Source organism: Acanthisitta chloris, unplaced genomic scaffold, assembly GCF_000695815.1.
Source record: "Acanthisitta chloris isolate BGI_N310 unplaced genomic scaffold, ASM69581v1 scaffold2958, whole genome shotgun sequence".
NCBI lineage: Eukaryota > Metazoa > Chordata > Aves > Passeriformes > Acanthisittidae > Acanthisitta > Acanthisitta chloris.
Window position 1 is genome coordinate 5,179 of NW_008688495.1, and position 19,106 is coordinate 24,284.

Consider the following 19,106-nt stretch of genomic DNA (forward strand, 5'->3'; position numbering starts at 1 on the left):
AGCTGAAATAAATACTCTATAAAATCATTTGGGGTTGACAGAAAATATTAGGAAATAGAATCAGCTCCGAAGGCAAATGCAGCTCTTTTCGGCTTCAATCAATTGTCCCATGAAGCCTGGTCTGCAAAGCAAAATTGAGGAGGGAAGAGTGGAGAGATCACCAAGATTCCATTGGCACCTTAGGTTGTAGGAAAGATTTGTAAAAACACAGGAGGCTATATAATGAGATAGGTGCTTATCTGCATCTGGCTGCATCTTAAGTTGCTAAAATGGGCCTTGTAAATCAGTCTCCTACTGCTTTTGTTTTTTCTCTGTAATGTTCATCTCTCCTGCTTTCCCTTAGTGGCTATTTAAAGGAAGACCTGGGGCCATTGAGTGGCTTACCGGAATTTCACGCTGTGGTTGTGTCGTTGCCCTGTCCCTGTGCCCTGTGAATGTGCTCCTGGCAGAGTCACAGCCATCTCCTGGCTGCCAGCTGGAGCCGTGGCTTACACTGCCCCTTGCAATGGACAGGAGGTTGTATTAGGGAATATTCTCATTAATTTTTGTGGAAGTAACTCATCAGATCGAGTTGTGCAGTGAGATAGTAACTCGTTGTGTTTGGTTGAGTTCTGTGATGCTTAATTAAAAGAGCTCTGTGGCTCTGCTCTTACCATCCTGCTAGGGATAGGAGCAGTAAAAAAGGAGGGTTGTACCTTTTCCCTGCTTTATGTTTTGGGGCCTGCCTGGCCCTTACTTCTGGCCAACTAACACAACTGTTCCTTCGTGCAGGGAAGGGGAACAAAGACAAGCTGCATCCCCTGTTTCCTCCCACTCTGCCCTCCAGTATACACTCAGCACAGGAGAAAGACCATGACAAGACCACTGTCACTGGGGTAGCAGCAACTCATACTGATGAAACACTGCTGGTGTCTTCACTGCACCAGATAAAGCACAAGTCAGCTTGGGGTCATTCCCCATGCACTGGTGTCCCTGTACTCATGTCAGCTGAGTTACATGGAAAAGGTTTGGTGCCACAGCATTCCCTGTGGTCATGGTCCAGGAAGAAACATTTTCTATGTGTCTGAGATGACCTAATGAACATGTCAGCATGGGTCTAGGCAGCACTGTACAGGCTTCAAGAGGGAAAAAATGTGTAGAAAGAGGTAGGGAAGGTTTCTGTCTGTAGCCATGAGACTACAGGGGTGACTGAAGAGGTGGTAAATTGACAAATTAATCTAAAACAAATCCAGTTGATACAAACAAAACTCATGAAACCTGCCCTGCTCTACGAGTAATTCATTGTTGGACAGAACACAAAAGCAGATCATTGCATCACCTGCCTTGCTGCATGTGACCTTGTTTCAGCAGGCAGGTGAAGCTGGGAGCAGTGGTTTTACCCTGGCAGGTCTCTGGCTTGGCCAGTCAGAGCCCTGAGCCTAACAACTGTGACGATTTGACAATGTGTTTCTTTCCTGCAGCTATTATCTTTTACTGATGAGTCAGTGCATTTTCCTCTAATGGGGAATTTTTTCAGTACAGCTGAACCAAAAGGCTCAAGTGGATGAAAAACAGGAGAATACCATCAAGGAAATCTTTGTAACTTGGCCTTGAGCATTGTTGACAGCCAAGGGCAGCATAATCAGAATATTTGGGAAAATCCTACCTACTGATAAGTAAGGTTTGGACAGAAATACTAAGTGATGTTCATTAAGGCATTCATTGTGCTCCTTATTGTTTGTGGAGCCCTGTTGTTGTGCTGTACAGCCATAGAAAGGAGTAGTGGTATTAATACGAATTAACATGAATTTCTACTGTTTCTAACTTGTGAGATCCTCTCAAATAAAGCTGCTGATTCTTCCCTTCTACCCAGATCTCTTATTTGCTTCTCTCTGCCCTGAAATTCATGGCTCAGTGACTAGGAAGGCGGTTGCATATAGCACTAGGCAGGATTTTCTCTTTCAGAGGAAAGGTACACTGTCTCTGTCTGATTTGTCCTGCTCCCTCTCACACTCAGCAAATTCCTAAACCCCCTGGAAGTGGTTGTGTGTGAAAAGGGGGTGGTGGATGTTAATGCCTTGAGATTTCTCTGGGAATTGGCACTGATGGCACTGATGACTTCCAGCACAGCGAGGTGATCTGGCAGGGCAGAACTGATTAACTATGAAAGAGGAAATCTGGGAGTATGAAAGAACTTGGGTTTTGATCCCCTTATCACTCTGAACATGCTTCAGACTAATTGTGAAACTCAACCACTTCTGCTCAGGGATTTTGACCTGCACTTGGAGAGGCTTATACCCAAGCTGAGCTAGTGCTAAAAACCTCTACATCCGTCCCTGATGCCCTTTTAGGAACAGAGACATGTTAATTGCTAAAGGACTCCAATTCACATTCCCTCTTGGCTGTGTCTGCAGCTGCTGAAATGCTCCTCAGCTGCTGCAATTCACATCCAGTTAAAGCATCACATACTGGTGGTCTGTACTGAATACACTGGTTTGCAAATTGTGGCAGCTGAAGAGTCTGTTCTGCCTCCCGTGGGGATCCAACCTCCATGGGAGGCAAGAGGAGATAGCACACAGCTTGGGGGTAACCCTTAAAGCCCCCACAAGTGAACCAGCCCCAGGTGAATTCTGCCCAAGCTGGTGACTCAGAGCCCCACAGCTAACCTCAGCTGCTCATTAAACTTACTGGGACTGAGCATGGTGAAGTAAGAGTTGCTCATATCCCTGAGTAGTAGGTGATCTAATGGATAACAGCCCACATGGTTTGGCTCTCTTTGGTGCCACAGATCAAGCTGCTTTCAGCCAGGACAGGAAAGCACTGAAACTGCTGAGAAGCAAATCCTGTTGCTGCCAATGAGCTGTGGGTTCATGGCAAACTGAAGTTATGCTGATAGATAAATTCACAGAATGGCTTGGGTTGGAAGGGATCTTAAAGCTCATCTGGTTCCAACCCATGCAGTGGGGCAGGGACACCTTCCTCTGGCCCAGGTTGCTCCAAGCCCTGTACAACCTGGCCTTGAACACTTCCAGGAACAGGGTATCCCTGGAACTTCCTTTCTATGCTGTGATGAAAAAACACTGCTTTTTTTCACATTCATTATGTTTTTGCATTAGCTGTATTGTAAAGGGGCCTATTCCAGGCTTCAGGCTCTGTAACAGCCCTTGGAGAAGGGGCAGGGTTGAAAACCTTACAGACTGCAGGTGGAAAGTGAGGGGTCCACGGGAAGGGCTGTGACACCATTACAGTGTAGGAGGGGCCAGGACTTGGTGGCATTAAATAGGAGTGTTCCCACAGGAGCCACAGAACAATTCTGAGCAGAGTGTGGCCTCCTTTGCTGCCAGACCTGGGAAAGAAAGGCTTTTTCATGGAACTGTTAATAGTAACGTTAGGGGATTTACTGTCTCGCTTCACCTTGGGTATTTCCTCGCTGTCGGTTCATTTATGGTTCTAATCAATCTTGGCAAGAGGATTTACTGTCAGAAACAGGAGTCTATGTGCCCTTCTTGTACTCACCAGCAACAGGGTGTCTGGGAGAGAAGTTTTGTTTGCTTGCACTGTTGATACACAACACTTACTCTCCTTCCAAACATCCATTTGGGTTTTTCCTTTGAATCAGATCTGTCTTTCTCTTTGTTTCAATTTTAAATCCTTTTGAGGAGTTTGTTTTAAACCCTGTACTGGCTCACACACACCCCTACAGCAATTTCCTGGTTTTCCCAGTAGTCCCCTGTCAGTGGCAAAAAAAAAAAAAAAAAGAGGGAGAACGAAATAGGGAGAGCATAGGTGGATTTTTTTCAGACCTAAAAAAGTCTTTTATCAAGGGCAATTTGTCTTTGCTCACACTTGGGCAAATCAAAGTGTTAAAGAAGGTCTGAGATCTGTCAACTTGCAGAGAATATCCCACTTGGTTTTTTTGCATTGATTTCTAGCAGTTTATTTTCTGGGGCTAAGCAATTTAGAGCTACTTCTCCCCCAGGTCCTGAGGCTGTCCTGACCATTCCTGGATCAGTAAGGGATCAGGGATGGGGTTGTTGGCAGTTGTTAGTACCCCTGGAGCCTGCATTTTCACCTGGCAGTAGTCAGACAGCAAATCCCTATAAAACATGTTGAACTGGTCAGAACAAGTGCAACCAGGATTAACATGATTCTTCTCAAACGGCAAGTCTGTTCTTCTGTTTTGAGTCATCTTGTTTTAAAGGCCTTGAGTGACCTGTAACAGATGAAGAAGCTATGATTAGGTGTATTCCATGATTGCACAACTCCTCAGCTTTCTGCCCAATCCTGGGGGAAGGCTCCAGCATTCCACATCCCACCAAGGCTAGGGATAAGCAGATGGTATCGCACACTTCTGAAGTGCCTCTGATCCTGAAGGCACAAAACTGCTGCAGTTCATGAGTCAATGGAGGAATGAACTCTTCGAGATAAGAGTTTACAAGGTTTTGACACACATGGCCAGGCTAAATAACTCTAGTCTGGCATGATATAACATAAACCAGCTGTGAAACAAAGATCAGGACAGCTCTAAAATCCAAGAGTTTTCTCTGCAGGGCTTTGAAAGGAATAGAAAAACACATCTGGGGAACTAATTGCAGGTTTTTCTTTTGCTCCTTCTTGTAAACTCATGCTACAAGTGAGCGGGAAATGTTACTGAAGGGAGGGAGGGGAAAGAATCAGATTTGCAGAATGGCCAGATCTGGGTAATGTTATAAAATGTGACCCTAATCCCATAAGAAAGAGACACTGGGAAATCACTTACTTCCCTCCTTGACCAGCGAGCTGCAGATGAATGATCTGGATGAATGTGTAACTGGGGTTAGCTCTGTGCTCTTGACCTGCCTGCTGACTGGATTTTAGCCATTGACAGACTCACTAGCAGCAAAATAATGTGGCAGAGCCAATTTTCTCCCAGTAACTCAGACCACCCCAGGAAGAGGCAGAGCTAATGTGGGCAAAGCACACCTTGCAAAGAGCACATGAGCTGAGCCCCTCTATTGCCCTGATAAGCCCAAACACTGGCATTGTCACACAGGATCACTGCCTTGCCTTGGTCTTGAGGAGCAGCAGTCTCATCCCAGAAAAGGGCAAGACAGGGATGTTTCTGGGTTTAATCATTTTATCTCTTTTGTGTCTCTCCAGATGATGTTCGATTGTTCGGCTTTGTCCGATTCACCACCGGCGATGCCATGAGCAAGAGGGTCAAGTTTGCCCTCATCACTTGGATTGGAGAGGATGTCAGTGGCCTGCAGAGAGCCAAAACTGGAACTGACAAGACTCTGGTCAAAGAAGTAGTACAGGTAACCTCTTCCTTATGCTTCTAACCACCAGCTGTCATTGCTGTCAGCTGTACAAACAGCAGCAGGAGGGGAGAGAGGGGGAAGAATTGGATCATCCTTCACCTTAGGAGTTAATCCTTTAAAAAGAAGACAGTTTCCTATTGCCTGTCTTCCCACTAGGAAGGCTTAACATCTGCCCTTTGAGCACTCAGGCATAAAGAAGCACCTTTGAGCTTAAGGCTGCCTTAACTATTTCATGAGGAGGAATATATGCACTTCTCTCCTTGTCACCATTAAGATGTTTCCCATTCTTTCCTTGATAGAGAAATAATATAATGAATGATACAATTATTAAGCAGGTAGAATTAAACAGGAAAACCCACACCCTTGTTTAAACTTCTCTGGAGGCCTTTTGTCTCTGCACAGTGACTTCATGGAGCTAATCAACTAAAGTCTGAAGTCCCTATCAGTACCAACGGCTCTTAATAGCTAACTAGATTTGAATAGTCTTCTGTTTGGCCTTGGGTGTAGCAGGGAAAAGAGAACTGTGCTCAGTCCAAGCAAGTGAGAACAAGCAATAGCCAGGAAAGAAGCGACTTGTGAAAGGCTGCACAGAGCCACTGCTGAAACACTGACTGGGATGGAGAAGATGCTCATGTTTAGCATGTTTCTTCTGAAGAAGCATTTAAAGCAGGATTAGCTCTTTCAAGTAATCATAGAGCCAGTTTGCCTGTGCCTGAGAAATGATCTTGCTCATGTGCTTGGAGAATGGGCTGATGATTAAATTAATCTCCATCAATAACTGTTCTCTTGCCTATGTAAAGAAATTTCCCAATAGGACACTATGAGGGATGAGAATGAAGTCCCTCTCAATTCTTTAGTAGTTTATATGATGCACAAGATTATATGTAGATAAGAAGAATGAAGAAGGTAATACATTCCTATGCTCCCAGAAGATAAGCACTGGTGCTAAATGGTTCAGAATGACAACGACTCAGAGGGGTTTGTTCTGAAAAGAAACTTCCAAAATGACACCTGAGAGATAGGAAAGCAAGTCTCTGTTCAGGGCAAGCAGCTGAAACTGTGTAATTGTAGCTGAAGAAGAAATTATAGACTACTAATGAATGACTCTAATATGAGTCACCAAGCCCAAGATCTGTTAAAAAAGTCTGTTTAGACAATGTATTCCTGTTGAGCTGAATAGCATTCCTGAGTGCTGTGCTAGGATCTGTCCCTCAGGTCTCTTACATATAATTTGCAATTCCACTTGTTTCATCTTTGATTAGTAGTCTGTACCAGTTAATGATCTGGTGGAACATTAACTGTTCTTGGCTGTTACTTAAAAGCTTTCATATTCCAATTAGTCTCTGCTAAAATATGAAAACAATACAAGTGGTGCTTAATACACTTTTACTGAGCAACCTTGTGTATAACCCACTGCAAAGCACTTCTGAGTGTCCTGGCAATGCTCTTAACCCACTGCAAAGCATTTCTGAATGTCCTGGCAACAGGGATCTCCTGTCCAGAAGAAATTATCTTGACAACTGTTTTGAATAGTTCTACATATGCCACTGAATCCCTCTGAGTGGGATCAAAGCAGAGTTGTTTTCTTCTTATGCATATGACCTTGCATATTGTCAAAATAAAAAAGGGACAAGAAAGTCCAACTGAAATTTAGTGGAGGGAATTTATCCCACAGCTGTTTCACTCTTAGTAGTTCTCTCGACCTTCACATACATTCTCAGTCTTCTGATTTTCACAGAGATTGTTTGAGTTATACATAGAAAAATACAGTTGGTTGTTTGCTGTAATGATAAACTACAAATCTGAGTCAGTGTTGGTTCATCATGTGGAATAAGTAATACCCTAAACTGGGAATTGTTTTCTTTACAAACCCTGAGGATAATTTAGGCTGTTGATGTATTTTGGTTCTCTGCAGGGCCCATAGGTGCACTTAACATGTGTGCCATGGCTCTCCTGCCAAGGGAGGGTGGCACAAGCAGGCTTTTATTTGTGATCTATAGAAGTGATTGGTTGAGATTCCAGAAGAGCTCTTTATTTTGGGAAGCCCTCAGTAAAATCTGAAGGGCTCTTGCTATGTTATACTATTTGCCAGAGCAACTGTGGGTCTTTATTTCAGACCAAAGCTGCAGTGTGAGGGGATTCCTGCTTTCTGTCCTCTGCTGTGGTGTAGATGCATTGATGACCTACAGTTGAGCTCTTCTCAGAGCTGAACAAACACCAGTAAATGTTGTGCTTCACTGAGACACTCAAAGTGAAGATTTTAGTAAGCTTTAGTACTGCACAACCCACCACGGTGCATATGTAGGATGAAGAGTGCTCACACATGGTGGTTATTAACAGTCTCCTAGAAGCACCTGCCATAAGGAAAACACAAGGGATATTAAGTGGTGAAGAGAAGATTATAGGCTTGTGAATAAAAGGATGAAATATAAAGCAAGGAGAGGAGCTGGGCTGCCCTCACTTTTGTATTCCTCCCCTGGAAGGGGGAGCAGGTGCTGTGAAATCTATAGGGAGGTGGCTTGGGAAGAAATGCTGATAGCAAGTACAGGAGATTGCCAGAAAATCTCTCAGGAAGAAAGGACAATTGATTTTCAGCTGTAATAACTGTAAAATTACAGAGAGGGATCTCATCTAGTGCAAATAGCCATAGTTCCCCTGATCTATACTAGCTGAGAGTCAGGTCTTCTGGCTTATTTGGACTTGTCCTTATTACCTCTTTAATGTTGTTGGAAAATGTGGTTTGCATTTATTGTATTTCTTTTGCATTGCAGGAAAATGCATTTAAGGGACATTAAGTAGCTTTTTTTCCCCCCCAGCTGTTTATTTTCCATCCTTTCCTCTATAACTTAGCTGGAAATCTTGGATCAAGCTTGCAACCTGGTCCATATAGCTCAGCTGAGAGCAGGTTAGAAGTAAGGCCAGGATGGGGAATGAGTATCCGTATCTTCTTAAGGGTATAACTAAGTACTAATGTGTGGAGACTCTCTGTGTAAATGGAGACATGGAGTAAGGTGATTCAGTATTCTCATGTTTCCTCCACTGAGCTTCTGTCCAGGCCAATGACAGACCTAGGGGTTGGGGTGGTGGCACACAGTGTCCCATGCTTTGCAGACTTGTTGCTTAAGATGTTTGGGAGTTCATTTCTGGGGTGCAACCTAAACCTATACCTAGAATGATCTAAATAGCTGTGAACTTCATGCAGCAGTAATCCAGGATGGTTTCAGCTACAAGGCTGGATGCATTTGGCAGCAGCAGCAGCAGCAGCAGCGTGTCTCACCTTGTGCAGGTGGGTGATCTGGGAAATGCCTACAGAGAGCCACACATGCAGCAGAACCCACAGCATTTATGTCCTCTGCACAGCTGCACTTTGGTCACTGTGAGCCAGGAGCTGTCACACCAAAGTTGTGCCCAGCTGCCAGGAGGGACCAGCTCAGTGGAGAGGCTTTGGGCATATTTTCTACTTGGCTATAAAGGAGCTCATCCAAAGCAGGTCTTAAACTCATGTTTTATGTCCTTGGCAGTCAGAATTGTTCTGTCTTTTACCTCTTTTATATGCACAAGCTGTGGCTCATCCAGCCTTAGCACAAATCGATCCTGGAAACTCCCTGTGCCCTGAGGGCTGTTGTTTTGACCTCTTTGATTCCAGAGGCCCATGTGAAACAGGTTGGTCAGCTTAAACCCAGAAATCAAGGCTACTGTAAGCTGTTTGACATGACTGGGAATGGCAGCCAGGAGGGGGTTCAGTTCAGCCATAGGAATTCCTGCAAGGGGAAACCTGGCAGTGGTGGAGTTTAAGGAGAGGACCTTCCAGTGGAGGGCCCTGGTCACTTTGAGGAGGGGCAGAGGGGTGATGTCATAGTGCTTTCCTTCAAGCAAGGACAAGTCCAGGCACAGGTGTGGGACTGGGAGTGGTGACTGGTGCTAAGTGGGACAGTTTAGATGTAAATGTCCAAGAACTGGAAACAGGACTTGGTTTCCCTCTGTGTTGCTTCCTCTCTGTGAACTTGTTGCCCTTCCTGACTGCATTTCCTACCAGGAGATTTTAACTCTTCCTTAGGCAGCGTTGAGGTCTTTTCCCTGGCAGGACTGAATTCCCATCCTGCAGGGCTGTCTCAGCAAAGGCACTGCCCAACCTTGCCAATTTGTCTTATTTTTCATGGATTTTGACTCTTCTCTGTTTTCCTCAACACTCCTTCCCCCACAGTCATATGCTCTTATTTCTCTAATTCATATTCAGGCTGAAACAGCTCAGTTTCTGTGAGCAAATATTTGTGGCATTTTATTCATTCTCATTTTTGGTGAGGAATTTGCCTGGATTTCATGATGTCAACAAGTCTACTCAGTTCCTGCTTTGGAGCTCATGGCCAGATCTTTTGCTCACCATTCCCTTTTCCTCTGGATTCCTCACTGCACTGATGCTGGTCCCTCCTGAGGGAGGATCCACTTATGGGATCACTGCCCCTGGTCTCAGCTCTATGACACATAGAACTCCACATATGTGCTTTAGGTTTCTCCTGTTAGTACAGTGGCCTAAATAGAAAGTGGTTTAATAGCTTTGTTAGAGACAGAAAATCAAACTCATAGGGCAACAGCTACATCACAGTGGCTTTGAGGGTCTTTCTCATGAGGGTGAGTGAGATCCTGCTGGGAAGGCAAACAGAAATGTTCTTTATGACTGTTTTTCCTGTTCTGGTTTACTGTAATGACCATACCAAATGGACATGGATTTACAAGAACTCCTACTCCTAGTCTAGAGAAGGTGGTAACTTTTTAAGTGTCTTCTTCAGCCCAGAATCAGCAGGTTCTCATCATCCCAGAGCTGACACACAGCCCTGTGACTTTGCCAGTGGGATGCAGCACAGATAGGAAGAATTTGCAGATCAGCTGAAATGTAGTTCCCATTGCTGAGAGATGTATTTGCCAGAGGTTTGGGCTGGCTTCTCCCAGCGGCTGGAACTGGTCCATGTGAAAATTGGCAGGGAATAAATTTGAAGAGAGGGTTTTTGCTGATAGCTTGGAGTCTGACAGCTGAGTGCAGGACCAAGTTTGGTGTAGCCAGAGCAGGGTGGGGGACTGTGGTACTGTATTGCTGCAGCTGCTTGTCACCTTACAGCTCTCCCTGTACTCAGAGAGGCCCTGCCAGGACATCCCTTATGCTGCAGCCACAGGACATGTCCTTTCTTCCCCGTGACTCCAGAGCTAGGACTCACACCACACTGGGAAAGAAACATGGGAGATGTCATCTCCTCTGCACTGCATCTGCACTGAAAATGAGATGACCAGTGGATGAGAGTGATGACGTTACACACAGTGGAACTGAGGGGTTGGAATATCAGCAGAGGCTGCTGCAAACCCCAGTAAGAATAAACAAATAAAAAGCTGCCCAACTACCTGGCACCATCCCCAGCTGCTGAGAACCCAAGTGTCTGTAGATGATACAAGGATTTTCCTTCTGGCTTCAGGCCTAGCCATGCTGGGATTTATAAGGTCCTCTGCAAACCCATTTTGGTACAATATCTGTACCACACAGATTTTCCCTTGGGCAGCTTAGGGAAATTTTATGGTCCATATGCTAAACATTCAGGGCCTGGAATAGCGAGAAAATCTACTCCACCTTTTTTTTCCTCCCCTTACAGTTGGCTGGAAGAGAAAGTGTGAGCTTTCTGCACAAATTTCATGTTTGCAATTGAACCTGCATGGTTGGAGCCCTTTTTCTCTGTAGTGTTCTGGGGAGGTTGAGACAGAGGATTAGATTGCAAAGTTGTGATCCTCTGCTACTCAGGTATAAGGGGAAGCACATGCTGGATAGGTGTATTGAAGAGGCATGAGTAAACCTTACTTTGTACATCCTGTTGAGTGATCTGAGAGGCAAAGCAGAGAGACTGTGGTCACTGTTGTGAGAGCGATAAAGATAAATGGCATCATTGTTTTTGTTATCTGTAGGCTGCTGGTGACTCTGGGGTGAACACAAAGGGTAGAATTCACTGGCAGGGCTTGCTGTGGTTGTAAAAAGCTTGGGGATGGGGGGAGGAGAACAGAAAAGGAAGTGGAGGGTGTAAAATGAAGACACATGTCAGCAAATGAAGGGCCCAAGCATGAGAGCTGTGTACTGTGCCTTAGGCAGCTGTAACTTCTGCAGTTCTCTTGAAAGGCAGTAAATATTGGTGTGATGAGAGAGGAGAGAGCAGAGACTTTCCCCACCACAGTCTCTTAAGGGCACAAAGAGTATCTGGTGGCAGAGCAGAAACGTGGCTGAAGTGGGATGCTGTTGGCATTGCTGTTAGCTGCTTGGAGCTGGGATTTCTCCCAGTGCCTGGCAGGAACTGGTGTGCCCTGATGGGTTCTGTATAATTGCAGATGACAGTCCTGCCAAACACAGCCCATTGCCTAGCCTAGCTAACATCATACCCAATTAAATCAGTTGGGAGTAGCTTTACATTCTGGCAGTTTCAGTGGGGACAGAAAAGAGTGAACTGTGGATAAGATGGACCTTGGCTGAAAAGTGCTGCTGTTGATCCTGGGTGCTCAGTCTCCTGACCTGAGAGACAGAGTCCTTCCTGTCTTCCTGCCCTGATGACACAGGAGGCAGTTTCAGCTGTCTCTAAAACACTCACATGCCTCCCTTCACCTTAGGATTTGCACCCTGAACAGAAGCTCAACCCCACAGAGCTCAGACAGTAAATTCAGAGTGATGAGGGAGGCTGTGGCTGGAGAAGGATCAACCAGGATATTGAAATCAGAATTTCCAGGCAGCAAACTCACCAGAAGCATCTTCTCCCCTTGGGGCCAGACTTGATGAGACATCCTGGTGGGTAAGAGCCAGTGCAAAGAACCAAGGAAGACCCTGACTGAACGGAATAAAGCAAAGAGTTATTAATAGCAGTGACCCAGATTGCACTCTGAGGGTACAAATCTGGCACAAGAGGTGGCCCAGTCAGCTAAGAGGATATTTAAGAGTGGCTGGGAGAGAACCCATCTGGCTCCTAGGGAGGGATTGCTCAATCCTTGCAAGGTATCTTGGTGGTATTGATGTGAAATCATGGCTGATGCCCACAGATCATCACCAGGAATCAGCTGGATAAGTGTCTGGTTTAGAAGACATCTGAGTGATTATAATTACTTTGTGGTAGATGTAATTTAGCTCTGTGTTCAGGCATGTTGCAGCTTTAATCTCAGAATCAGCTGGATTCTGCAGGGTGGGCATTAAAGGAACCCTCCCCACATCTAGAACATACACACACTAACTATGGAATCCCTCTGAGAAATGATTTTAAGGACCTGCCTCAGTTTCCACTAAAGTCAGGGCAAAGTCTCGCCCTGAAGCTGGGTACTCCTGGATAATCTGCTCCCTAAGGTGAGGAAAATTTGTTGAACCTGGTAGCAGATAGAAAAAAAAATAAAAAGGCTTAGCTCCAAACTGAGGTAGCACAGCTCAGTGAGCATCAAATAGCTGAAAATCATTGGTTTGGTCTTAGCAAGAGCTGAGCTTCGCAGGGATCTCACCCAGGAGATCGGGAAGTAGGACACTGTGAGCATGACCAGATCTGATGGTTTGGGCAGTTTGCCTCTTTATTTCCCATCTTAAAAAGAGGATCTTTTTTTTTTTTTTCTGAAAAACAATGTCTTTCCCATTTGCCATGAGCTCTGCTAGGACACGGGTGAGTGCTTTTAGTGTCTGCTGCTCCCACACCAGCAAAGCCAACCAGCGAGGCATGGAGCAGTGGGGCTGGGAAGGGGTGGTTGTTTCTCAGGACTTTGTGTAGCTGCTGATCAACCAGAGCAGAGCAGACAAGGCTCCTCGGAGCTGCTCTAAGCTTCCTCCCCCCCAGCAGTGAGGATTTCCTACAGTGTGAAACAGGATCAGCTGCAGCCTGGGAGACTGGAGTGGGGGAGGAGCTGTTTTCCTCTCCCATTGCTTCCACCGCATGAAAGAGGTGCTGAGGCTCTTTCAAGCTGAATCCTCCTCCACCCCCTCCTTTACCAGGCTCTGATCCCAAACTGAGACCCTTGAGACGCTGCCAAATAAAGAGCTCTCCCATGGTTTAGTGTCTGAAAGCAATTAGAAGCCCTTCCATGGCTGTGCCAGGGCTGTTCCAGCACCAGGGAGACCCGGACAGAATGACTACTGCTCTCTCAAAGCATCACCTCATTCCCCCAGGCAGCCCCCAACACCTCTTGAGGTGTTCCCTGCCCATGGAGCTGAGCATTGCAGCTTTCCTGAGGCATTGCAGCAGGGCTGTTGGGATTTTATTCCATATTTTTGGTCAAGAGCAATGGCTGCTTGTGTTTTTCACGCTGTGTCAAACCTCTGTGGGCTGGGGGAAGGGAGAGCCTCATGCAGTGTTTTCAGTTGTGGTTAGGAAGGGAAGGAAAACGCTCAAGCAAGAAGCAAATGAGCTGTTTGCTGAAATGGCTGTGCACACACATGGATGGATGTCAGCCTGGCCGTGAGGCAGGAGGGACAGCCCCCACGAAGGAACAAACCCATGGCTGAGGTGACATTGCCCTGACAAGTGCCCTGGAGGCACTGTGGGATCCCATTCTGCTCAGAGAAAGGTTTTCTCTGTTCCCAGCCTCACATCCAAACTTGCTGCCTGGGGCTTGCCCAGCTCCCAGAAGCTGCAGAGAGCACTCAAGCAGTGAGATAGTTGCCCTGCAGTACACAAGTGTATTCATAAAACATGTCCTTAAAGGTCACTTTGGATCATTAAACCACAGAGCATAGTGGAGCCTGTTAACAACAGCACCAGCCTGTCTGGTACAGTGGCTTGGCCATGCTGTGGATTGGATAGGAGGAGTGGATTGGAGAGGAGGAGTCAGTAAATCAATAGACTTGACCATGATGTCAGTAAATCTGGTTTTTGGCCATGATGTGTATTAGATAGTTGAGAGAAGGAAACAGTAGATGTATAGACTTGCTCCTGGTATCCCCTGCATTGCTCCATCTTTAATTGAAGCATCCTCCCATTAGCTAGCAAGGTATGATGTTATAGTGTACACTGTTCTTTTTTTAGGAGAAGGGGTCCTAAAAAGGGCACAGATAGGATTAGTGACTTGCCCAAGATTATGCTGAGGGTCAGTGGTGGTTAGAAGGTCAACAAATTTGAGTGTTATTCTTTGCTTACTACTTAGGAAACTTGACCTAACCCGTGCTGTGCATTTATCACCAGGAAGAGCTGTTACATGGGGCAGGATTGTCTTGCAGTTGGTGACTGTAGAAGTAGATGCATAAAATTTGTCCAGGTTAAGCCTTGGGTTTTGCCTTTCTGTTTATCATCTCCACCAGAGGAGATAAGGGCATGCAGCTCACACAGCCAGGGCAGCTGGATAACCCATCACCATTCACCTACTTGGACAAGTATCCCCCTTTTTAACAGTTTTTTTTTCTTTCACTCTTGCAGAACTTTGCCAAAGAATTTGTGATCAGTGACCACAAAGAGCTGGATGAGGATTACATCAAGAATGAGCTGAAGAAAGCAGGAGGGGCTAATTATGATGCACAGACTGAGTAACTTCGTGGACCTCCTGGCACCATCACCTGGATCTCACAGGGAGGGGAAAGGCACAATAAACTAACACAACTGAGAAATGAGGCAACTGAAATCCCCCAACTTTCTGTGTCTGCACCTAAGAACTCCCTTTTTTGCATACAGAGGACTTTTATTTTCCATTCCATCTCATGAAACTTCCCTCTCTGGGGTTCTATTTTCCTTTTTTCCCCCCTTTTTTTACTCATAACTCTGTCCACGTTCTCACATCTGTGGAATTTAGGTTTGGCTCTGCTTCAGTCCTATTCAGCACTGTGTTTGTAGAGGCTTGCCACTGTGTCCTTCCTCATGTCTGTGTGTTTTAATTGGGCTCCACCTGGTCTCTGAGGGAAGAAGGTTTTGGGGGGGTTCTGAATATTGATTATTTTGATTTTTAAGGAATATGTTCTGACTGCTATTCTTGGGAATTATATTTTTTTGCTGTTCTAGGCTCAGATCAGCTTGAGCTGACTTCCCTCAAACTTTGACTAAATCATCTAAGCTTCAATGTCCACCTGAGGTGTTACCTAACAGCTTAAACAACAAAGTGAACAAACAAATTCATCAACTCCTAATAAATGGGAATAAATTTGCCTTAAACATTGCTTGACAGTTGCTATGCTATGTGCTGCATCTCTGTCCCTCCCTCTTAAAAATAAGATTCACCATGAAGGTGGGGGGTTTGTTGCTTTTTTTGGAGGTATCATGGCACAGTAAACTGAGAGGCTTAGAAATGTCTGGACACTTGGTCACTATTTTGTGTACATTGGTCTCTGGGTTTGTATTTGACTTTCCTACTGCTGGGGCTCAGGAGGTGAAGCTGAAATGCATAGATTTCCTTTTTAAATGATGTCTGCAAAAATAGCAGCCCTTGAATCCTTCTCTGCCCATGTCCCCCCTGGTTATTTTGCAGTTAAATACATCTTCAGTTCTTTGGGGCCTTCAGCAGTGAACCATCCTGCAGCTGGGACCAAGGCATGGAGCAAGGGCAGCTCCATCCCAGTAGGGATGAAACATGCATCGGCAAAGGCCCAGAGAGTACCTGGGCACAGTTTGGTACCAAACTGTTTGTTTTGGGGCTTCTTTGTATGGCTTTTTTTTTTTTCCATCAAGATTTGTCCCCAGAATTGTGTGTCAGGGGAAACTTGTACTGGGGCTTGGGAGTCAGTGCTATAAACCCATTACAGAAATAAATGTTTTTCAAGAACAATTCTCAGTGACTCTGTTGTTCCTTTACCTTCCCAGCAACAACAAGCCTATATTTAGGAGCTCTCTTAATCCCTGGTGTAAGGCTTTGAGCTTCTGCAATCTTGGGGCTATTAGGAGAATTAAACACTGGCTTAAATGTAAAATGATCCTGGTGCCTGCAGCCCTTGTCTGCTCATCTCTGCTCCCAGAGGCAGAGGTGACCACAGTGTATCTGACACACTTTCTTGTTCAGCAGCTCTATATCTAAATTTCCAGTGCCAAAATGCCAAGTGGGAATTGTAATTAGGTCAAAGAGAATTTCACGCCCACAGAAAATAAATGTAGAAAGGTCAGGAACAGATTTGGGAACAAGAATGACACTTTCAGCCTGAAGTTTTGCAGCTTCCTGCACAGGATTACATGGGGCATTACAATTCTGGACTGAACTTACTCAAACTTGCCCTGAATGAAGGGAAATGGTTATTTTTTTACAGGACTGACAGTAGGGACATGCATAACTCAAGGGAAGGAGCTTTGCAGAGAGCTTGTGATGCTCTGAGGCTTTGCCTGACTGCATCAGTGATCAAAATAAACTTGCATTTGACAGCTTGTGGCATAGAGACAACAATCTTAGGCTGGTCTTGAAGCCTGGCAGCAGCATCACAAGAAACTCATCAGCACCAGCTGTGGTGGGAGATCAAGAAAGAACTTAGCATAGAGGCAAAACAGCTTTCTCAGCCCTCGAAGGCATCTCAGCAAGACAAATGGGGGGGGGACTTGTGCTGCCTTTGGTGAGGGAGCTCCAGGGATGGAGGCAGCAAAGCCATCACCCAGACCTCCTTGGTTGCTTTGCTGTCCTCAGTCAGCATATGCCTCCCACAGATTGTTTTTCTAAAGATTTTTCTAAATGTTTTCTAGCCATTTGTCTCCTCCAGGTACCTTCTCCAGGTGTGTCTGTTCCATGTCCTCTTTAACAGCCACTGTTGGGGCCCAGTGACCTGCAGGGTTGGGCTGGGAGGAGAGGCACTATGCTTGTCCTGCCTTGGATTTTCTCCTGAATTCTGCAGTAGTTTGAAGTAGGACTACAAAGTATTCATCCAAGATAACCATCTATTTGCCCTTAGTCCAGTTTGTAGAACATGTAAGATCCCATATTCCCTTAGAATCACCTCTATGTTGTACTAGTACATGGGGTCCCATTTTGACCACAGGAATATCTGGTTTGCAGTTGCTAGTGCAGCAATTGCATGAGTAATGTTAGATACATGAGAAAAATGAGGAAGAGAAGGAATTACTGATTGTAATAACACATTAGGGTAATCCTTATGGAGGAAAAAGTAGCCAAATGAATGATAGTAATAAGAGAGAATCAGTGGGGTTGGGTTTTTTCCAGCCTCAATTTCATGGTCTCAGGCAAGCTACCTAGTGATAGCATCTTGCTAATGCTATGAAGAACTTCCTGGGGAAAAAACTGGGATGAGATGTACAAGAGCATTGCTGCTGGTCTGTCTCTGGCCTCACTGGAGTGCACTTGGGTCAGTACTGGAAAACCCACTGGGGAGTGCTTGTTTGTACAGTCCTGTTCCTCTAAAAGAGCCAAATTAATCAAGTCCCTGCTTGTCAAACCCTCAGTCAAATAGGGGATTACCTTTACTACAAAGAATGTCCTGGAAACACATCCAGCCCTGACCCCAGCCCCAGCCCATGCTGATGAATGCATATCCCAAGGGGTTGCCTGGGAGTGTTTGGGGCAAAATGCATTTCAAGAATTCATTGCTTCTCTCCCTCTGTACTCCTTGTTCCTGGAGGAGCAATCTGAATTAGCCATTAAATGGCTTTGTTTCTAAAATGTTGATTATACTTCAGTATTACTGAATGGTCTTCATTTTCCTCCAGAGAGTGACTTTATTGGTGTTATGTCAAACCCTTATATGTGTAACAGGAGCAGCTCCACACAACTGGAGTAACTCAGAATCTGCTTAAACTCATCTCTGGGGTCTGTTCTTGCTTGGCTGGAAAAGCATTTACCCCACAGTGTTTGCATGCATTATCCTTCCCTGCTAATAATTAAGAATGCAAGAAACAACTGGCAAAACTTGAGCAGAGGAAAGACTGGGACATGAAGGGTAAAAGCATAAGACCAATGATCTGTGGTGCATTTAGGATCTCACACTTGGTATATCACAACACAACATACACTGGAAGTTGTCCAGAACTCCAGACCTCAATATCATCCCTCACAGCAGTGCAGCTGAATGTCTGCAAGGGGCTGGTGCTCTCACCAGATGCATCAAGGACTCTACTATGGATTGTATTTTGCACCCAGAGTGGTGAAGAAAAAGAAGGAATTAAGTATAGCTATTTTTTCTGTAACTCTAATCAGGAGTTCCAGAATGTTTCAGGAAGATTAGAATCATGGAATCATTAAAGTTGGAAAAGTCCCCCAAGATCAATGAGTCCAACTTTTGACTGATCTCCACATCGTCAACTAGACCAGAGCACTAATTGCCACATCCAGTTGTTTCTTGAACACTTCCAGGTATGGTGACTCCACCACTTCCCTGGGCAGCCCATTCCAATGCCTGACAACCCTTTCAGTGAAGAAATTCTACCTGAAAATTGCATTTTTACTAGATTAGTACAAACCAGACTACACTGTTGTTCCTGGAGCACAACATCCTTATTAAGGAAAGGGCCTTTCACCCTGGAATTGGAGCAGAAATAGCAGCCCATATGTTCCAGACCCTCACAGCCCTGCTGGGAAGTCAGTGTGCATTCCTCACTTTATCACAGCAACACTGATAACCTCCATCCCAGGATTTGTGCTATGACCATATGAAACATGCATTTCCTTTTCCAACAGACTTTTTATATAGCCAGGTGCCTGTTTCATGTCCATTTAGTATTTATTCAAAGCCTGGTTTGGCCTTATCAGCCTTTTCCTCAGGCTTTAAAGACCTACTGGTGCACAGAGGTCCCTACACCACAGCTCAGTGGGACTTGGCTGTATGTCAGGGCTCAGGGAGACTCTGCTCTGCCTCCCACAAAGCAGGGGAGAGTGTGAGTGGCAGCAGCAGCACACTGGAAGCTGTGTCTGGCAAGGAGCAGATTG

General features: G+C 45.3%; 1 protein-coding gene across 1 annotated transcript in view; it reads left to right on the plus strand.

The window, feature by feature from the left end:
- Window positions 1-15,111, plus strand: part of COTL1 (coactosin-like F-actin binding protein 1) — a 20,283-nt gene extending 5,172 nt beyond the window's left edge. The window contains exons 3-4 of the mRNA XM_009081021.1: window positions 5,119-5,276; window positions 14,681-15,111. Coding sequence (XP_009079269.1) covers window positions 5,119-5,276; window positions 14,681-14,791 — 269 coding nt within the window. The 3' untranslated portion in view covers window positions 14,792-15,111. The remainder of the gene's footprint in view (window positions 1-5,118; window positions 5,277-14,680) is intronic.
- The last annotated feature ends 3,995 nt before the right edge of the window (window positions 15,112-19,106 follow it).